The sequence below is a fragment of the Solea solea genome, chromosome 20 (assembly GCF_958295425.1).
Source record: "Solea solea chromosome 20, fSolSol10.1, whole genome shotgun sequence".
Classification (NCBI taxonomy): Eukaryota; Metazoa; Chordata; class Actinopteri; order Pleuronectiformes; family Soleidae; genus Solea; species Solea solea.
The window spans coordinates 13,365,356-13,382,882 of NC_081153.1; the positions used below are offsets into that span (position 1 = coordinate 13,365,356).

The 17,527-nt window shown below is 43.8% G+C and overlaps 1 protein-coding gene across 2 annotated transcripts; it reads left to right on the plus strand.

Moving 5' to 3' along the window:
* The first annotated feature begins 2,108 nt into the window (after positions 1-2,108).
* On the plus strand, positions 2,109-17,260 carry LOC131447664 (uncharacterized). 2 transcript variants are annotated; one of them, XM_058619573.1, is made up of 6 exons: positions 2,109-2,668; positions 8,189-8,945; positions 10,313-10,501; positions 10,941-11,019; positions 13,761-13,979; positions 16,153-17,260. In XM_058619573.1, exons 1-6 carry the CDS (start codon positions 2,587-2,589, stop codon positions 16,771-16,773), a joined length of 1,947 nt encoding a protein of 648 aa, XP_058475556.1. In that variant the 5' UTR covers positions 2,109-2,586; the 3' UTR covers positions 16,774-17,260. The 2 variants fall into 2 exon arrangements, with proteins under 2 accessions (XP_058475556.1, XP_058475554.1); XM_058619571.1 differs by having other exon boundaries at positions 10,941-11,103; positions 16,153-17,259.
* The last annotated feature ends 267 nt before the right edge of the window (positions 17,261-17,527 follow it).

Genomic DNA, 17,527 nt, shown 5'->3' on the forward strand with positions numbered 1-17,527 from the left:
AAGGCTAAATTTATAGCTCCAATTGTTTTTTTACTTGAAGGTATAGACAAATCAAAGAGTGATGTTTTTGTCCCTCTTTGCTTTATTTGAGCATTTAAAGCCTGAAACGTCTTTAGTATAACAGAAAAGACTCCCCTGTTACAGCTATGACACTTAAATTGGTAACCACTGCCATATTGTAGCCTTTATGATAGTATTTATAGTTTCATAAGCAGCCTCCTCCTTTTCCTCGAGTGCTGCAGCATTGGACACACACACAGCATTTGTGTGCACTGGAGGGCATTTGGACATCCTGTCCACCCCTCACTGTTCAACACGGGAACACAGGATGGAAAAACCAACGTGGCACCGAGCTTGGCGGTGATGTCGATGTGCTATTCTTCCTCTCTGTTCCTCGGCGAGATCCATCTGTTTGTCTTTCACGAGGAAATACTTGTACTTCCTTGCCATGTAGTCGGGAACAGTAACATCTGCTGTCAGTACAAAGCCTAATACAGCAAATAATCAAATTGCTATAGGAGGGATGTACTGCATTTTTCATGGCTGATGATGTGTGTGGCGGCGCAAAAGCAATTTCGTTCTGCTCCGTTTGGCATTGCATCAATGAACCTTTTTATGTGTCTCTTCTCTACCTCCCTCTTCTCAGTGCTCACCCACTGTCTCTTCACCCCTTACGCCCCGCCGTGCCTTACCTTCTCTCTATCTTCCAGCTCCTTGTTCAAAACTATTACGTCAGTGAGGGTGGGGATGTGAGGAACACACTCAGTTAGGAGGATAATTGATGGGGGAAACAGCAGGATGCTGCTCACTGCAGGAGCCAGGATCAAGCCATTACTGATTCAATGAGTGGAGTAGTTGTTTGTTTACCATCCACACAATATTTGATCTGGATTATTTCATAATGTACAGTAGACGTTGAGGAGGAGGCTGGGTGGTGGGCCCTTGCAGAGGTTTTTTTTGTTAGCGCTTTGTGAGAGAAAGGTGGGAAAGAGTCGCAGCAGTGTTCACAGACATGAACCTGGGAGGAGTTTTGTTAAATTCTTTCGGTGGTAGAGGAAAACAAAGAAATAGTGTGAAAAGTGATGTGGGTTTGGATGTTTAGTGGGAAAAGAGAGGAAGAGAAAGAAACATGTGGTGTGTGTGTGTGTGTGTGTGGCATTTTTCGCTGTAGACTTTTTTTTAAATACTATTTATTTAGCAGTTTTTGAAAGTGGTAAACATAAACCGTATGGACATGAATCAGTCACAAATGCTGAAAAAGAAAATGTAACATTTATCTTGTGTCATGAGAATCCAAGGAGCTCATTATCATTGACACTTTCTGACAACTATAATTTTAAAAACTACCCCCATCCCTCAAACTGCTTTTGTTAAATTGTATGAGTCTGGAAAGTCACAAAAAATTGTGTTTCCATTTTTCTACTTGATTCATGTGTACTTTATATTCATCATCAATGGTTTCTCACTCCAAGCAGATGTTACCGTTTCATAACACAATCTTATTTTTCATAACTACCATTTCATCACAATAGACATTTGGAGATGATTTAGAGGGAACGCACAGGTGTTACTAATCACATTAATTATGTGAGGCAGCCATGATTCATTTGATTAATCACACTGTGACCTGTTTCAATTAAAAAGTCATACATCACCCTCATCCCTAACCTTAACCATAATTACCACTGACCTAATCCTAACCCTGACCCTAACCTTAACCATGACTAGTTAATACCTACAGCTAACCTTAACCCAACCACTATTCAAAACTTAGTTCTGAACATAACCAGGATGTCCAAATGCCCTCCAGTGCAAATTACTGGTCTAATGGGTCAGGATTTATGCCAGAAAAGGTCCTAAAGAGGCAATAAGTAAACACACACACTGACTCACAGTCAGTTAAATCACTTCATTCTCTCACAGCCACTTTAGACTGAGACTGGACACTGAATTGCGTTCCCTCATGAATGTGTGTGTGTGTGCGTGCGTGCGTGCGTGTGTGTGCGCGCGCGCGGTACCGTTCTGTGTCGCGTTTCGAAGGAAAATAGTTAATTGGGCGCAGGAAGGCGACGACAGAGCGAGAGAGAGAGACGCTTTTTCTAAAGACACACACTCTATCTCGCTCTCTCTCTCTCCCTCTCCCCCCTCTCTCTCTCGCTCTCTATCTCCCCCTCTCTCTGTGTCGCGCGCATTACTACAACAACTCTTCGCGGTGATACTGCTGACGACGACAGAGCCACGGAGTGCCACGCGCGCGCAAAAGGTGTGGAGGATTGGGACAATGGAACCGAACCCGAGCCGTTAAAGGGTCCTCGCTCTCTCTCTCTCTCTCTCTCTCTCTCTCTCTCTCTCCCTCCCTCGCTCTCTCTCTCTCTCTCTCTCTCACACACACACACACACACAGTTAAACACGCGCTGCAGTTGTGAGGGAGGCCAGAGGGAGGATACCGGCGACATGGCGAAAACCGGCACCATCTGAAGTTTGGATCGTGGCAAAGGAATTAACCGTTGAACCCACTGACCACCACTGACCACCACTGACAGCGGGAGCGGAGTTTGTGTGTCACAGGGACTCAAACCGGCGTGATGGCGCGCGCTGACACCGACAGTCGTGTGGGAGCGTGGCAGGTGCTGATGACCCTCTCACTGGTCATCATGTCCGCGCACGGTAAGTCGTTTGATCAATTACCGGAGTCCCACCCTATAGGCGTGCGTGTGTGCGTACGTGCATGGATGTAGGGGTGTGTGTGCGTGTGTGTGTGGTGTATGCAAGCGCGCACGTGCGTGTTCCATCAAATCACACCTGCAGTGGCTTTGATGGAAAAATGACAAATGCAACATTGTGATCAGTCTCCGACATCAGTGAAATGATCTTCCGCACAGTTAGTTGTGTCTCTAAGGTTGTCAGTGAATCACGGAGCTGTGCAGACCATAATCTTATGCTGTGATGGGAGTTTTTCACGCGGCTTATCGTGAAAACTGACACTATACAGCCGTGGCCATGATGGGTAATCTCATAAGTACATTTCAGAGTATGAGAGGAAGACAAGTCTGCGTCTTCATCTGAATGACATGCTCTACATCATCTTCATAAAGGAAACAAAGGTTGTGTAGGAGACACTTGACAGCTGCTGCTGCCGCTGCTCAGACAAAGGCGGGATTAGCTGCACTGTGGCCTGTCTGCGGGGGGTACGCGTCCGCGGTGCTGAATTCATGCACTGAATTCCTCCAGATACGAGGAGGGGGAAGCCCGAGACAACCGAGGCCGAGCTGCACCCGCTGCCACACCGCGTCCACGCTCTCATCCACGGATGAGATGACATCTGTAAAAAGAAAAAAAAAAAATCTGCGAAAAATGAGCGACGCTGCTGCTGCTGCTGCCCAGCAACAGGGTGGCTCGTGCACGTCGAGCAGGGTCGCCGAGGTTCACGTGGGCACGCGCCACCGCCGCCGCCCCCCTCCATTTTATCACCGCATCTCGCGCCCTCGATGTGTAACGAGGCGTTAACACAGTGACATATTGACCGGCAAATTAACGCGCTGTCTGTCGGGCTTTTAAACCGACTGTTGGTGTGAGCTCACAGAAGATAATGAGGAAGAGAAAAGATTTCTTATTTGCTCTCAGTTGGCAGTTAAATTATCTTAAATGTGTGTATACTGTCCGGGTTGGGGTGTTTTTTAAATGTGTTGCGTTAAAAGGGCAGTTTGTTTGACCACTCTGTTTTCATTATTGACTATAAACCATTTCTGATGGTTATTAGTAAAAAATATGATCACAGTCTTACTACTTTGCAATAAACTGAGGTGTGATCACATTTATCCAATTTTCCTGTGGTGCCAATTTAGATTTATCGTTTATATTTAGATTAAATGAACATACATTTTTTTCTACAAATGTCCATTGATAATAGTGATACATAATGTCAGTCAGTCAGTCATCATGTTTTTTCTAAATGAATTTCTGTCTCAAAAATACAGGAAATGTGAATTTTATTAACATTTGATGCCCCATAGCTTTCAATGCTGTTCAGCAGCCCCACTGTAACACAAGAGCAGAACATAATGTCCCCTGCACACCAAGATGTTAAAATGGAAGAAGACAGACAGTAAAACAATATAGTTTTAATATCAATGTATTATTCATAAGAGGGGGTCATCTAAAGGCTTTACCATTACCTCATCTATCACCTTCATCTAATGTTCTTACAAATTAAGTTCACAGTGTTGTAGCCAATTCACTGATTTACATGGATATTTAAATGAACATGGAACTCAAGCTCCAGCTCTAAGTAATACATCAGCTAAAAATGTTTATTTTTTTATTTTTGATGTTAATTTCACAGGTTTTCTAAATGAACGAATCTATAGCAAACCCCCAAGTGCTTGAAGACATTTAAATCTGTACATTAGTGGACACCCTCCATCCTAGTCACTGCTTTCTACTAATAAACACGCCTTATTTGCAGGGGACTGAGAAAACGGATACATTTTCAAATTGGAAAAGCTCAAATGAAGTAATTCTTCACTGAAATTTCGGTGTAAAACAAAATGGATAATGTCCAGACTCTTGGGTGTGGTGCCATGTAAGTGTGTGTGTGTGTATGTGTGAATGGCTGCAGACTGTGAGGTCCATCTGCCCTGAAGCACCAGACACCCCATGGTAGGTCACAATAGATCAGATCACCAGCATCTCGCTGACTTTGTCGTCACGCACACAAACAAACACAGAAGCCGAGGGAAAATACTGTTTATGGCATAAAAAGCTACGGTGCAGGTTGGTCAGCAACAGGTGTCAAAACCAAGAGAGCAACTTGAAACCAACGTTTCTTCACCAGCTGAAAAATGTTTAATTCATCCACTCAGTTTACTAACCTGACTGCAGAGTCTGCGAACAGGGTCACTTTATTAGGAACACTGGTTCAACTGCATATTAACACAAATATCCAATCATGTTACAGCAACTTAATGCATTAAGGTTAAGACAACCTGTTTAACTGAGCTTCAGCATGAGAGAGGAAAGTGATTTAAGGGACTTGTGATATGGTTGTTGGTATACCAGACAGGCTTTTGCTTGTCAGAATGTCAGAAACTGCTAATCTACTGTGATTTTCATGCACAACCAATTCTTAAGTTTACAGTGAATGGTGAGAAAAAGAGAAAATGTCCAGCGAGGAGCAGTTCTCTGGATGAAAATACCTCTTTGGTGCTTAAAGGGCCCTTTCACCCATTGTTTCCCCACCTGGTCAAATGAAGGAACACAGTAAAAAGCAGTGTAGGGCTTTCATTTTCTATGAAGGAAGTGATTTTGACATAGACTTTTTTGTCAATTTTATTTCCTCTGTTGTGGGAATGAGACATGCATCTCAGATCCACTGTCTGATGATCAAATAACACATTTAGCTCTGGAAATGAGTACAAAAAAAGCGGTATTTTTTTAAGATCAGAGGAAATTAGCCAGACTGGTTCACAATGACAGACTCAAATAACTCAGGTTTTACATGTTGTTAATAATATTTTTTTAACAACATGGAAAACCTTGTTTGAAGCGGACTGGCTGCAGCATCAGGAGACCACACTGGGTGCTACTCCTGACAATTTATTAGATGTGATGTGTACCTAATAAAGCGGCCCGGTATGTGAATCTTTCAACAAAAGGAATTGGGACTAGTTGTCCCTCGACTGCATGCAGAATACTCGCCCGCAATTCCCTCTGTGTGCTGCTGATAAGGTGAAGGCTGCCAGGAATCTGCTCTCCAGCCAGTCGCAGTGACCTCAGGTAAAACTTGTTGCCATGGTGATGTGCTCAGTGTGATGCCATGAGGTGAAGAACTGAGGGGGAAATGTAATTACTAAGCAGGGGCTTGTGTGCGTTCGGTGTGTTGGTCTTGCTCGAGTCATCTTTTCATGTTCATGTATGAAACCAGTCTCCGACGGGACATGAACAAATTGGCTGATTGAACCTTTAAATGGAAATTTGAATCGGTTTTAAGCGGCCGAGCATGTCCGTCGCTTTCACAAACTGTGAAGCCTTCCAGTTCAGTTTTCCCACAGATGGAGTTGGCATATAACACCTACTGACTGGCTCCTAATTGATTGAAAAACAAGAGAGGGAGAGGGAGCAAAACACTGGATTCTCTGTTTCCTACTGCAAGTCTCTCGCCCGAGTCTCCCTTTCAACATGGCACCTCTTTACATCTCACCATGGCAACAGCGGTGTGTGTGTGTGTGTGTGTGCCTGTGTGTGAGGTAGATCTCGTGGTCGCTCCCTCAGCCGCCGCTCGTCTTTGTGACTCCAGGCACGTTCAGATGGTTTTTGTATTAGCTCTGAATGAAGTGGCAGACACTGAACGCAGTGATCTCATTGGACGCAGTGGTTTCAGGGTGGTAGTGGGAGAGAGAATTCCGCCCGGGCCAAAGTGTTTTGGATGAGTTTGGCAATTTGTGCACACGTATACCAGGCCAGTGGAAAAGTATGAAGAAGTGGATTTTTTGACAATCAGTCAGCTGTGGAAACAGTGCCACGAGTGCCAGAACAATAGCTCTCAAACTGTTTCACAGCGCACTCTCTAAGTCTGAGCATTTATATGTTTTGGGAGATGCGAAAAAATGTGCTTGCTTATACAAATTTCGCACCGCTCTGTTTAAAAATGAGGCATAAATAGAAATAAATAGAAAAGACATAATAGCCACAGTGTCCAAAAGAAAACATCTGGTACTGGTGGAATATTTGAGATGTCTCTTTGGATTTTAAATCACTTCTGTTTATATTAATCTGCACAGTAGGCTTTTGTAATAAAAAACATTAAAAGCTGCTTCTGCAACTCTGTCTTTGCATCTTCCTCTGCAGATTGCCAAGTAAAGGGTGGGGTGCCTGACCAGTCGGCCTCTAACCTATAGCTCTAAATCCTAATCTAATCCTCACCCAGTCCCAGTCACTAACGCACATGTCCCTAATCCCACATCTCCATGTGCAGTATGTTTACAAGACAGTCCTCTCCTCTTATTCTTCCTTCACAGTTGATCAATTAAATCTGAAGTTTTTGTTGTTTTTTTTGCTAAGCCACACTTTACCTTAAGTCACCTCTCGTTCTCTCTCTCTCTCATTAACACACAAACTCTGATTTCAGAGTGAAAGGATACGGTGACTTAACAAGACTCTCCGAGACACCCTGAGGACATTTCTGCACAGTACTGTAGGGATCCATTTAAATCATTCATGCCTCGTCCTTTACAGTATACGACAACACTGTGGGATTAGCCCCAGCCCAAATGAGGGGGCTGTATGTGTTAGAGAGTCTTTATTTATCATTTTGTCTTCTATATTAAAATGAAATGACGAGAAAACGTCCCCAATGCAGTTCAATTGTCACGTGTAAGTCCTCCACTGGGAGAACTTGTCTAGTCTGATCAGACAAACCCAGTGTTAGGTCTGCATGAGCTTTGGAATTATAGTTTTTCTTGTGTTATGTTGAAGTCAAAGCTATTTTTCCAGGCTGAGTTTCTCATGAAAAGACAAGAGCCTGTAGTTTTTACTGCAATGTTTATTGATTTATAAATGTATTTTTATATTTCTACAAACCACTGGTTCAAAACAGGTGTGTCATAATGAAAGAGTCGAGACTTAAATGGTCGAACCCTCAAGTTTACTTCACACAACAACAAGAAGTGCGACCCACAAGTCAATGGTGTCTTTATAAACGGTGTTCAATTCTTGATGGTGTCGTTCCTTCACATGCTCATTCAACACAACGCACAGTTGGTTTTGGTCTCTTTATATTGTTAATAATGTTTGACAGTTGATTAGGCAATGCAGTTGTTGTTCATTTACAGTCACATAAGAACGGGCATGTCCTGCAAAATAAAATGAGAATGTTGACTTCCATCTCAATATATGCTGTATATAAAAAGTGGATATAGTATTCTGGTAACTCCTCAAGAAAATGATTTATACTGATTTGTGAATCATTCTCCCATAGACTTCCATTCAAACTGAGCTCTGCAAGCTGAGTTGCCTCCTGGTGTCTATTCATTATATTTTTACTTCTGGCTTGTCCTCAGTCTGCAGTCACTATGTCCACCTTTTTAAGTGTGGTCCATGGCTGAGACCCACTACTAGATAAAGACTTGTATACGTTGCCTATATTGAGTGGAGATCCAACACATGAATTGTTTTGTGTTTGACTGACAGGGAGGCATTCACTGACCAGGCGTCATCATCATCACCGCAACCAGTCGTCTGTCCACAAGGAGGCCTTGAACACCAGGATGGTACTGAGTGACGACTCGGCAGAGAGAGACCACCTGATCGGAGCGGGCCTCGGGGCCACGCTCCCCCTCAGCTCCACCAAGCATCACCATTCTCGTAAACACACCTACCTAGACGTCGCAGAGGAAGACCCACCTGTTGGGGAGGAGCTGACAGCCGGTGGGGCGGGTCCAGACCAGCCTGGAGACCCATTTTCTGATGACGTCATCACGGTGGCGTTCCACAGCCCGGCGCCAGATGTTGTGCCCTCTGATCCTGCGCTGGCTTGGGCCAAAGCCCCCAAACCCCAGAAGCAGAAAGCGGGAGACCCTACGGCATGGACACTTTCTGACTTTTATGACTACCTGTCACCCGACGACGACCTCTCCGCGTTAGATACGACCCCAGAGCCCGAACCCACCCCTTCACCGCCACCTGACATGGACGACGAGAATCTGCTCCTCACCGACCCTCCTGCCGTTCCCAACAATGTGGCGCCCGAGGTCAAGAGCCGACCGCCACTACCTGCTCCTGCCGTGCCAGGGCCGGAGGTAGGTGGTGCCATGGGGACGGACGGCTGCAGGCTGGGCTTCGTGCGCTCTGGAACCGGGGTGTGTGTGTCTCAGTGTGACCTTCAACCCAACTTCTGCTTCAATGGAGGCGTGTGCACCGTGGTGGGGGGAATGGGAGCTTTCTGCAGGTGAGAAAACACAAACACTTTTTAAAAAAAAAAGTCAGTATTGTGTTCAGAAAACAGTGAGTTTAACATCTACAAGCAGGTGGGTGTTGACAGTTCTTTCAACTGGAAATTCACAGACGCCCCCTGTAACCAGGCATCTATCTCTGACAAAAGTAGCCTGTCAGTGACACTGGTGTCCAGTCCTTCAATACATGCTGTCCTTTATTGTCTGTTTTCCTCTTAAGTGAGAACATCATTTACAAAAATTGATCATGTTCTGTAGGAGAAGACCTGAAACTAGTGATTGGGACCATTAACTCCTCACGAAAATGCTTCTAATGTTATAAATCAAGTGGGAAAGTCGGCTTATTTTCCCATCAAAATCCCTGGGTTTCACTTTTCAAACCTATTTTTACATGCAGTCTATTAAACATATGAATAGACTGTATGTGACTGGCTGCAGTGAGTATTTGGGAGCTGTAATATTATCCCCCCCTTTAATTTGCCTTGTGGTGATAATTTTCCTACATGAGCCCTCTCCAACACAAAAGAGAAGATTTTAGGACACTTCAGACACACACACACACACACACTGGAAACCCACACATGCACAAAGACAGAAGGCTGGTTTAATGTGTCATGAGTGTTCGTCAAGATCACAGCGGGGTCGCCAGAGGATTAGCTCTAGTTTTGAAGGCGGGGGGTAAAGAGTGTGTGTGCGTGTGTGTGTGTGTTAGATGTAATCTGGCGACAGACACACGGAGTATGCACACAATTGCACTACAAAATAAGGTGACAATGCAGTGATGACAAGGAGGAACACACACACACACAGAGACACACACATGCTGGTTTTGTGTGCTTTGTGTGGACACCCACAGACATGATGCATTCCGTTGCCCCTAACCCTTAACCATCACAACTAAGTGCCTAACCCCCCTTTACCCAATTCTAACCCTAATCCTCAAAAGGCCTGTTAAAGTTGTGTGGACAAGGCCAAAATGTCCTCACAAATATAGGTTCGTCTGACAATTGGTCCACACAACAATTTAAACTGAGAGGTAAAACTGCTAATCTGAGCATACCTGCTAAGTAATAGCATGTGTGCACACACATACACACACACACACACACACACACACACACACACACACACGTCCTGATCCTTTGATCTCATTAAGGCCTTGGCTGCAGGCTGAATCCCTGCCTTGCTGGATAGACCTCAAGTCGTCATGTCTTCAGCTCTGAGTAGCATTTTGCACTCTTGACTCTGGAAAACGCGCTGTAGCTATAAACATGTGTCAACACTCGCTTAAAAATGTCATGATGATGATGATGATGATGATGATGATGATGTGACACTGAACAGTGTTTTTCTTTGTGTCCAGGTGTAATGTGCAGGACTACATTTGGAACAAAGGCACGCGCTGTGATTGGGCAGTGACGGAGTTTCAGGTGATGTGTGTGGTCGTGGGCGTGGCCTCCTTTGTGCTCCTCCTCCTTTTCATGATCGTCGTGTTCTTTGCCAAGAGGCTGCACCACCTGAAGAACGAGAACAGGCGCCTTCGCAAACGCAGGTGTGTGTGTGTGTGTGTAGATATGCTTATACGATTGTTTATTGATGATAGATGTAAGATATGATATATAACATTATATACAACATATACAATGTAGATTTTAGATAAGATATATAACATTTCTGGACTTGTTGAGTACTATATCAATCAAATCTTAATTATCTGGCTCAGGCCCATAAAGAAGAGAACATAAAATACAATTAAAAACAGTAACAAACGGAATTATATACATTAGACATAGAGGTATCAGGAAAAAAGTAAAATATAATGTAAAAAATAAGGGTGTAAAACTGTACAATCGACAAAAATAAAGCATTTAATCACATTTAACTTGGATGTATATGCAGGAATATCTCATGTCACGCGGTCAAAGACACTGTAAATTCCTGTAAATATTTATCGCACACACACATCCATCTTTCTGTCTTCCTCTCCGCAGTAAGTTCCGCCCACAGAGCAGCGAGCCGCAGACGGACGGACTCTCGGTTTCCACAACAGCCGACGGTTCACAGCCAAATGTAAGGAAACTGTGTGACACTCCTCCGCCCGCTCCCCAAGCTCACACTCACAACCTGGCGTACTATGACAACATTATCTGTCAGGTATGCCACAACTCTGCCCCATGTTTACTCTCCTCTCCCTGTCCTTTCTTTTCTATGTTTTGCCTGGTTATTTCCTTCATGCTCCACCTGTTTTCCTTCCTTCTCCTTTGTGTTAGGGATTTGATCTGTATGTCCATGCTCTTTTGTCCTTCCTTCTGTGCATGGTCTGTATGTGTACTGAAAACACCGAAACAACAGGAACTCTCTGTGTTCTGCATGCACCAAACTCACCCTCTGAATCACAAATTATATTTGGTTTTCACCTGGAGTTGTGTGTGCCCAGTATATGTGACTGTTTAATGCTTCTCACACTTACTACTGACCTTTAGAGGCCAACAACAGCCCGCTATGCGTGGGAATATAAACCCAGAAACCTCTATAACCACCTCCAGGTAAGCGGAGCAGGAAGAAGCACACTGCCTGCAGCAGTATTCCATCCCCGGCTTTTTACATTTATCCCCGTGAAAATGCAAGATGTCAGAGTTTGGTTTTTCCGTTTCCTGCAAAACCTCCCCCCTGCATCTGTATCTGCATCTGCATCTGATCTGGTATCAGCTGTGTTCCTCATCCACTGCAGGTGAAATGATTTATCACCTCTTGTAAGGCTTCCTGCAACCAGCTGTTCTGAGGCGTAGCATAGACGGCAAATAATACATCCTGAGAGTCTTCTTTTCCCTTTAACTGCACACTTCACCCAGCAGCCATTTTAGGGTCTCCGTCCTGCAGATCAGCCACCCACCCCCCTCCCCCCCCCCACCAAGTTTTCTTCCCAGTTCTCCTCCAAAGCTGCTGTGAGGTGAAATGTGCTCTGTAGCTGCATGTGTGTGTGTGTGTGTGTGAATATGAACATGTATGTGGGGGGTTACAGTATGTGTGCCTCTAGTGGATGCTAATCAATCATACTTGCCTGCTGGGTTATTAAGCCAATACAGTAGGCAAGTATGAGGTTACTGTTGCATGGCTAAACCGTGAAACTCAGTAATCAATGGGAATTCCTGTATGAATAGAGATTAACCAAATAAATGTCCATAAAATCTTTGAGATCAACGAACAAAGCAGGCTCTTTGAACTTGTCTCTCGTCAAAAAAGGTACTTTTTTTATTATTTGGCTGTGTCCAGCCAGTGTGACCGATCAATGGTGCCCTACTTACCGCCTGCACGACCTTCAGATGTCTGTGACATGCCAATCAGTCGATGGCTCGATCGCGGGGACGTACACAGACACAACAGTTGTTTTTTAGTCGCACAAACGCGGCGCCCTCATTGATGACGACTGCACGCATTCGACAAACACAAACGCGGATTGATGTACTTTGAAACCGTGCATACTCAGTCCATTAGACACACTTAACTGTGAGTGAACACACTGTGACTTGCTTTACTGAACGCAAACCCCTGCGATCAGAGCTCCTGTGGCATTTTAGCAACTTGGTACAGATTTCGTTTCTGTGACGTCTGGACGCTCTAAATGTCAGGTCAAGAGGCTAAAAAGCCCCCGCAGGTGCCAAGGCTGCAATGCATTTTTCAAATGTCAGAGAGGTGATTGGCAATAAACGAAAATGCCCCTGATTCATGAGCATATATGATAGGTGGAGTTTCAGTACATACTGTGACCTGTGTCTGTTCAAGAAGATAATTTCTCTGACATTTTGCTGCCTTTGAGGTTTCTATATGCTTACCACAGCTGAATCTACTATTATCTGCGGTCAGTATTGACTCCAGTGTGCTCTCTCTAATACACATATGGTCAGTCGTAGCCTCCTCGTATCGTTGGTTCGGAGCTTACTCGTGAGGATGCATCACACCTCCTTTTGTGCATATTTTTTTTTTCATTTTTGTGAAGGCAACATTTGGCTAGTAGAGCTATTGGATTTTGTCCATGAAATGACCTCTAAGTCCAAGTTTTACTGCACACACTTCAAATGATGAAATTCTAGTTTCATACACAGGGGATTATGCATGAACAAGTCAGGACGGGAAAGCTATCAGTCAGTGGAGTTTGGACACGCACATGCATGTATTTTATCTTTATCCACACTTGAGTTTGTGCGCATTAAAGGTCCAGTGTGTAATATTTAGGAGGGTTTAGTGGCAGAAATTGAATATACTACTCATCAGTATCAATGTAAAATCACTTTCAAATTTAAATAGTTCCATAGCCTTAAAATAAGCTAGGAAAGGGCTTTGCCTTACCTCTTGCAGGGCAAGGCAGCTCAGTGTGCTCCACAATAAAAGGAAAATAACATTTAAAAAAAGCGATTATTTAAAAAAAAGAGGTTTTAAATCTTCTAGGTGTCCCTGATATCTAAGGGTAGTGTGTTCCAAAGTTTAGCGGCCGGCGTAAGTAACAAAGGCGGCTTGGCTTGTATTTTGACACATTGGCTTGCTACACAAATGAACGATGGCTTTGCTCACATAATCCCAATGTTTAAACCTTTGAAAAAGAAAGACTAAACAGTGGAGAAATTCGCAAAATGGAAGTGTGGACGGAGTTGGTGAAAGAGTGTTTCCATTCTTTGGGAAAAAGAAAGAGGTGAGCAGAGGAGATTCTGCAGTCTGGACTGAACACTGGACCTTTAAGGCTTTAGAACCCTGTGTCCTACAGTTTGTGCCCTGTGTGTGTATATGTGTTCATGGAGCAACTACTCTCCCCACAGGACGATCCTCAGAAGCAGGAGGACCCGGCAAAATCCCCACAACCCAAGGAAGAGGGCTCTATGAACATCCTCAACTCTCACTCTCCCAAACAGGAAAACAACCGTCCAGCGTCTGTGGCTCACGAGCAAGAGCGCGACCACGACCACGACCACGACCAAGAGCATGAGCACGAGCACGAGCACGAGCACACTCCCAACAACACAGAGGCGAACGCCGAGGTAAACACGCTCCAGAACAACCTGCTATAAAATCACTGTTTGTCCCAAGTGTGCTCCGCCGGAGAATCAAACTAAAAATATTAAACGTGCGCACAAACAACAACAACAACAACAACAGATCCTTGTATGCAGTAGGCGAATTTTGTTTACATCATACATACAGTGTTTTTTATACAATCAGGCCTCCTATGGAAAAACAAGCACAACGTGAATACATGAATAAAGAAATGAATTGAGAAGCACAATAGTCCTGTTTACAAGGCTGCCATGCCATCACTGATCACATAGTGGCGCTGCTGCCTCCTCTTTCTTCTCTATCTGCCTCTTACATTGGTCTAAAATCTCTGGCTTGGACCAACTAATGACTGACACTCCTCTCTGCTGACGCTCTGCCTTGGTCTCTGACCAATGAAGTCTTGCTTCTTCATCGTCTCCTCTCCCGTTTCGCTCAAACCCTCCTCCCACTCCACTCCCCCCCCCGCACCTCGGCCTGAACCCCCCCCCCCCCCCCACCTTACTGTCTTTCTCTTTGCCCGCATGCATTGGTGTTCTCAACAAAAAAAGAAAAGTGTCTGAAAACGTAATATTTGCAAAAAAAAGAAAAAGAAGTATGTGGAAAACAAATGAATGGTGTGTTTTTGCAAAAATATTCATGTGTGGCATTGCTAATAAGTGGATATGTCTAGATTACATGAAGTCAAAGTAATTGCTTGGAGTCGATATTTGAATCTATATACACCTATTACACACGCTGTGTCTTGGTTTTCAATGTGATTTCTAATACTTTAATGTACTTGAGGTTCTTTTGTACTTTTTTGGGTATACATGGAGGATTATAGTTCACAGTGGTTTGAATAAACCTTTTTAATTTTATCCAGCTTGTCCCCGTGTTTTGCTCTGTGCACTAAATTCCCTCCAGACTTTCTTTCTCTCTCTTTCTCTTTTCTTTGCATGTCTGACTACCCAGCTGCTCCCGTGTTAATAATAACTGAATGCATGGCTGACCCTGCTTTTGTGCCACAATAGGCAGCTCACAAATTACACCACACACACACACACTGTGACAGTGAAGCCCATTCAGCACCATGGACAGCTCTGTGAAGTAATTACAAGACGCAAGAGCCTTGAAATGAAATCTTCCAAGAATTAAAAACTCAAGTAGGTTAGTAGTGCAATATTTACATGATCTAATATCATTCAGTGTTTTTTAACAAAATGAAATGGAATTTTTATTTAGTCTAAAATTATTGTTTAAATTTGAACATTAGTCATCATTTTGCTACTTCATTTTTAGTCCTGTTAATTTGTACCATCATCTGTGGATGGAGTTCTAAATAGGCTTGTTGTTATAACCTGATTACATAATATTTTAAACCCTGATTTATAAAAAAAAGGATAACAGATACAGCCTCACATTAGCCTGCAATACACCTACATCTAAATGTGGCCACACGGGCAATAATGTGTTCTTTAATCATAACGTAAAAGACAGCAAAAAATTTGACGATGATGTTGTTAAATAGAAGACTTTTGACAAATCCATAAGATTTGTGATCAGTGAAGAGCAGTTTACAATCACCAGCACTGCAGGTTTCCTTTTATCGTTTCCAGATATACAGTATATTATGTTGTAATATGACAGCCTGGATCTGTAATCTGGTTAAAATGGCTAAAAAATATGTTCCAATCACATATGTACGTTAAATGACTCATGATGAATCAACAGAGACTTATTGTTGTTCCCTTTAGAGTCATAAACATAATGTTTTTCGCATCCCAGTTTATGTAAATCTGACGGCCGCAGCAGGAAGATCTTATCTCATGTAGTGTAAAAAGTATTTGATTCTCAGATTATAATCTGTGAACAGACTGGATAAATTAGCAAGTAATCAAATAGAGACTCAAAAGAGAGCTGACATATCAATTGAAAGGGGATGTTTGAAAAGTTTTTTTACTTTAAAAGGTCATTTTTTCCCCTTCTGCCCTCAAGCGGCATAAAAACAACTTACTGTGGATTTCACTCGACGTGTCTGTGCGCACTGTTGGCCACACTGTCTCATTATCCACTTGTTCCTGTGTCTCTATACAGCCTTATTTCACTATGTGCATACTCTATGACTCTCCCTGCATTGCTGCATTTTTGTTTTTCTACTTGCACATATTTCCAAATCAGGATGGGGTCACGATTGGCCTGGAAGTGCTCCTTCCCAAAGAGGCCAAGCTCCACTCGGAGACCAACCCTCCGCTTCAGTACGACGTCTTCCTCTACAAGTACGCCAACAATGGAGACTCCACCTCGCCCAGCCGAGCCCCTCCCTCTCACAATGCCAACTCTCACCATATTTCTAAATCACCCAAGTCCACCAAGATATCTAAGTCGCCCAGAACGCCCAAACACGCCAAACAGGAGCATCCACCCGTAAACCGCGAGCCTGTGTCTGGAAGACATTCCTCACCTGACCGTCACTCCTCAGCTGCACACCATCCATCACCCATTCGTCATTCTGCACCTGTGTGCTATTCATCAGCCACCTGCCACGTGTCTTCCTCCCACCACTCTCCAACCCGGTACAAGTGTATGTCTAAGTCTGCCTCCACCCCGCCTCAGCTCCGCAGGCCCAGAGGTCGCTCTCAAGGCCCCGACTCAGAGAGCTGTGGGACCGGGAGAGAGTACCACGGCGGGCACATCCATCCATCTCCCTCCTCACCTCATCTTACCCAGCCTCCTCCATCACCATCATCCATGGTGAAGTACAGTCCAGTCAGCACCCGATCCCTGCCACCACTCTCCTGATGAGGCCTTCAAATTCAAAACATCTGTCATGATCTAATCCGTCCACTGATCTGTCCATCATGGCTAAAACTAACCCAGTTCGTAGTGATTTATAGAAAAAATTACCCATCCATCGTTCATATTTGTACTCCAAGATGAGCACAGCACCTGGTCCAGGTCCACGGAGAATGAAAAGCACAACTGGAACAAATCTGTATCCACGACACACACTCGGCTCAGATGGATCAATCACTGTGTAGTCGCTGTCGCTGCCACACATTCACACCTTTATGTTGATGATTCAACCTTTCAAAGCTCAGGTTACTGCAAATGCAAACACGACGTGAACACGCTCTCTCTCCTGGACGGTGCTACACACCAGCGACTGCTTATGATGTTGTTGATAAAAAAAATGTTTTATAGATGTTTACAACCGTAGCCTTAGTGATTTCAGTGGTTTATATAAATTTTTTTTGCTATTCAGTGTGTAATGATTTCAAATGCTCTTTTTTTGGGTCTGGGGTGGGGGTTGGTGGGTATGTTTTTCATGTTTCTAATCCTCAATAAATAGATGAACAACAAAACATGCAGTATTGTGCTCTTAAGATGGAGTAAGGAACAGGAATTCAAGATGAGGATTGTTTCTCATGGTAACAAAAATATGAGGGACTCTGGTACCCTCTTGTGGACACAGTCAGTACTGCACAACGAACAGAACGAACTGAAAAAAAAAAAGTTTTGGCCCTGTATTATTTCAATGATCTATATAAATTCC

Excerpts from the sequence above, each read along its gene's own strand:
- LOC131447664 (XM_058619571.1), top strand. The coding sequence starts at position 2,587 with ATGGCGCGCGCTGACACCGACAGTCGTGTGGGAGCGTGGCAGGTGCTG. Across the intron at positions 2,669-8,188 it reads GGTCATCATGTCCGCGCACG|GGAGGCATTCACTGACCAGG; the intron begins GTAAGTCGTTTG and ends TTTGACTGACAG. Across the intron at positions 11,104-13,760 it reads ATGACAACATTATCTGTCAG|GACGATCCTCAGAAGCAGGA; the intron begins GTATGCCACAAC and ends CTCTCCCCACAG.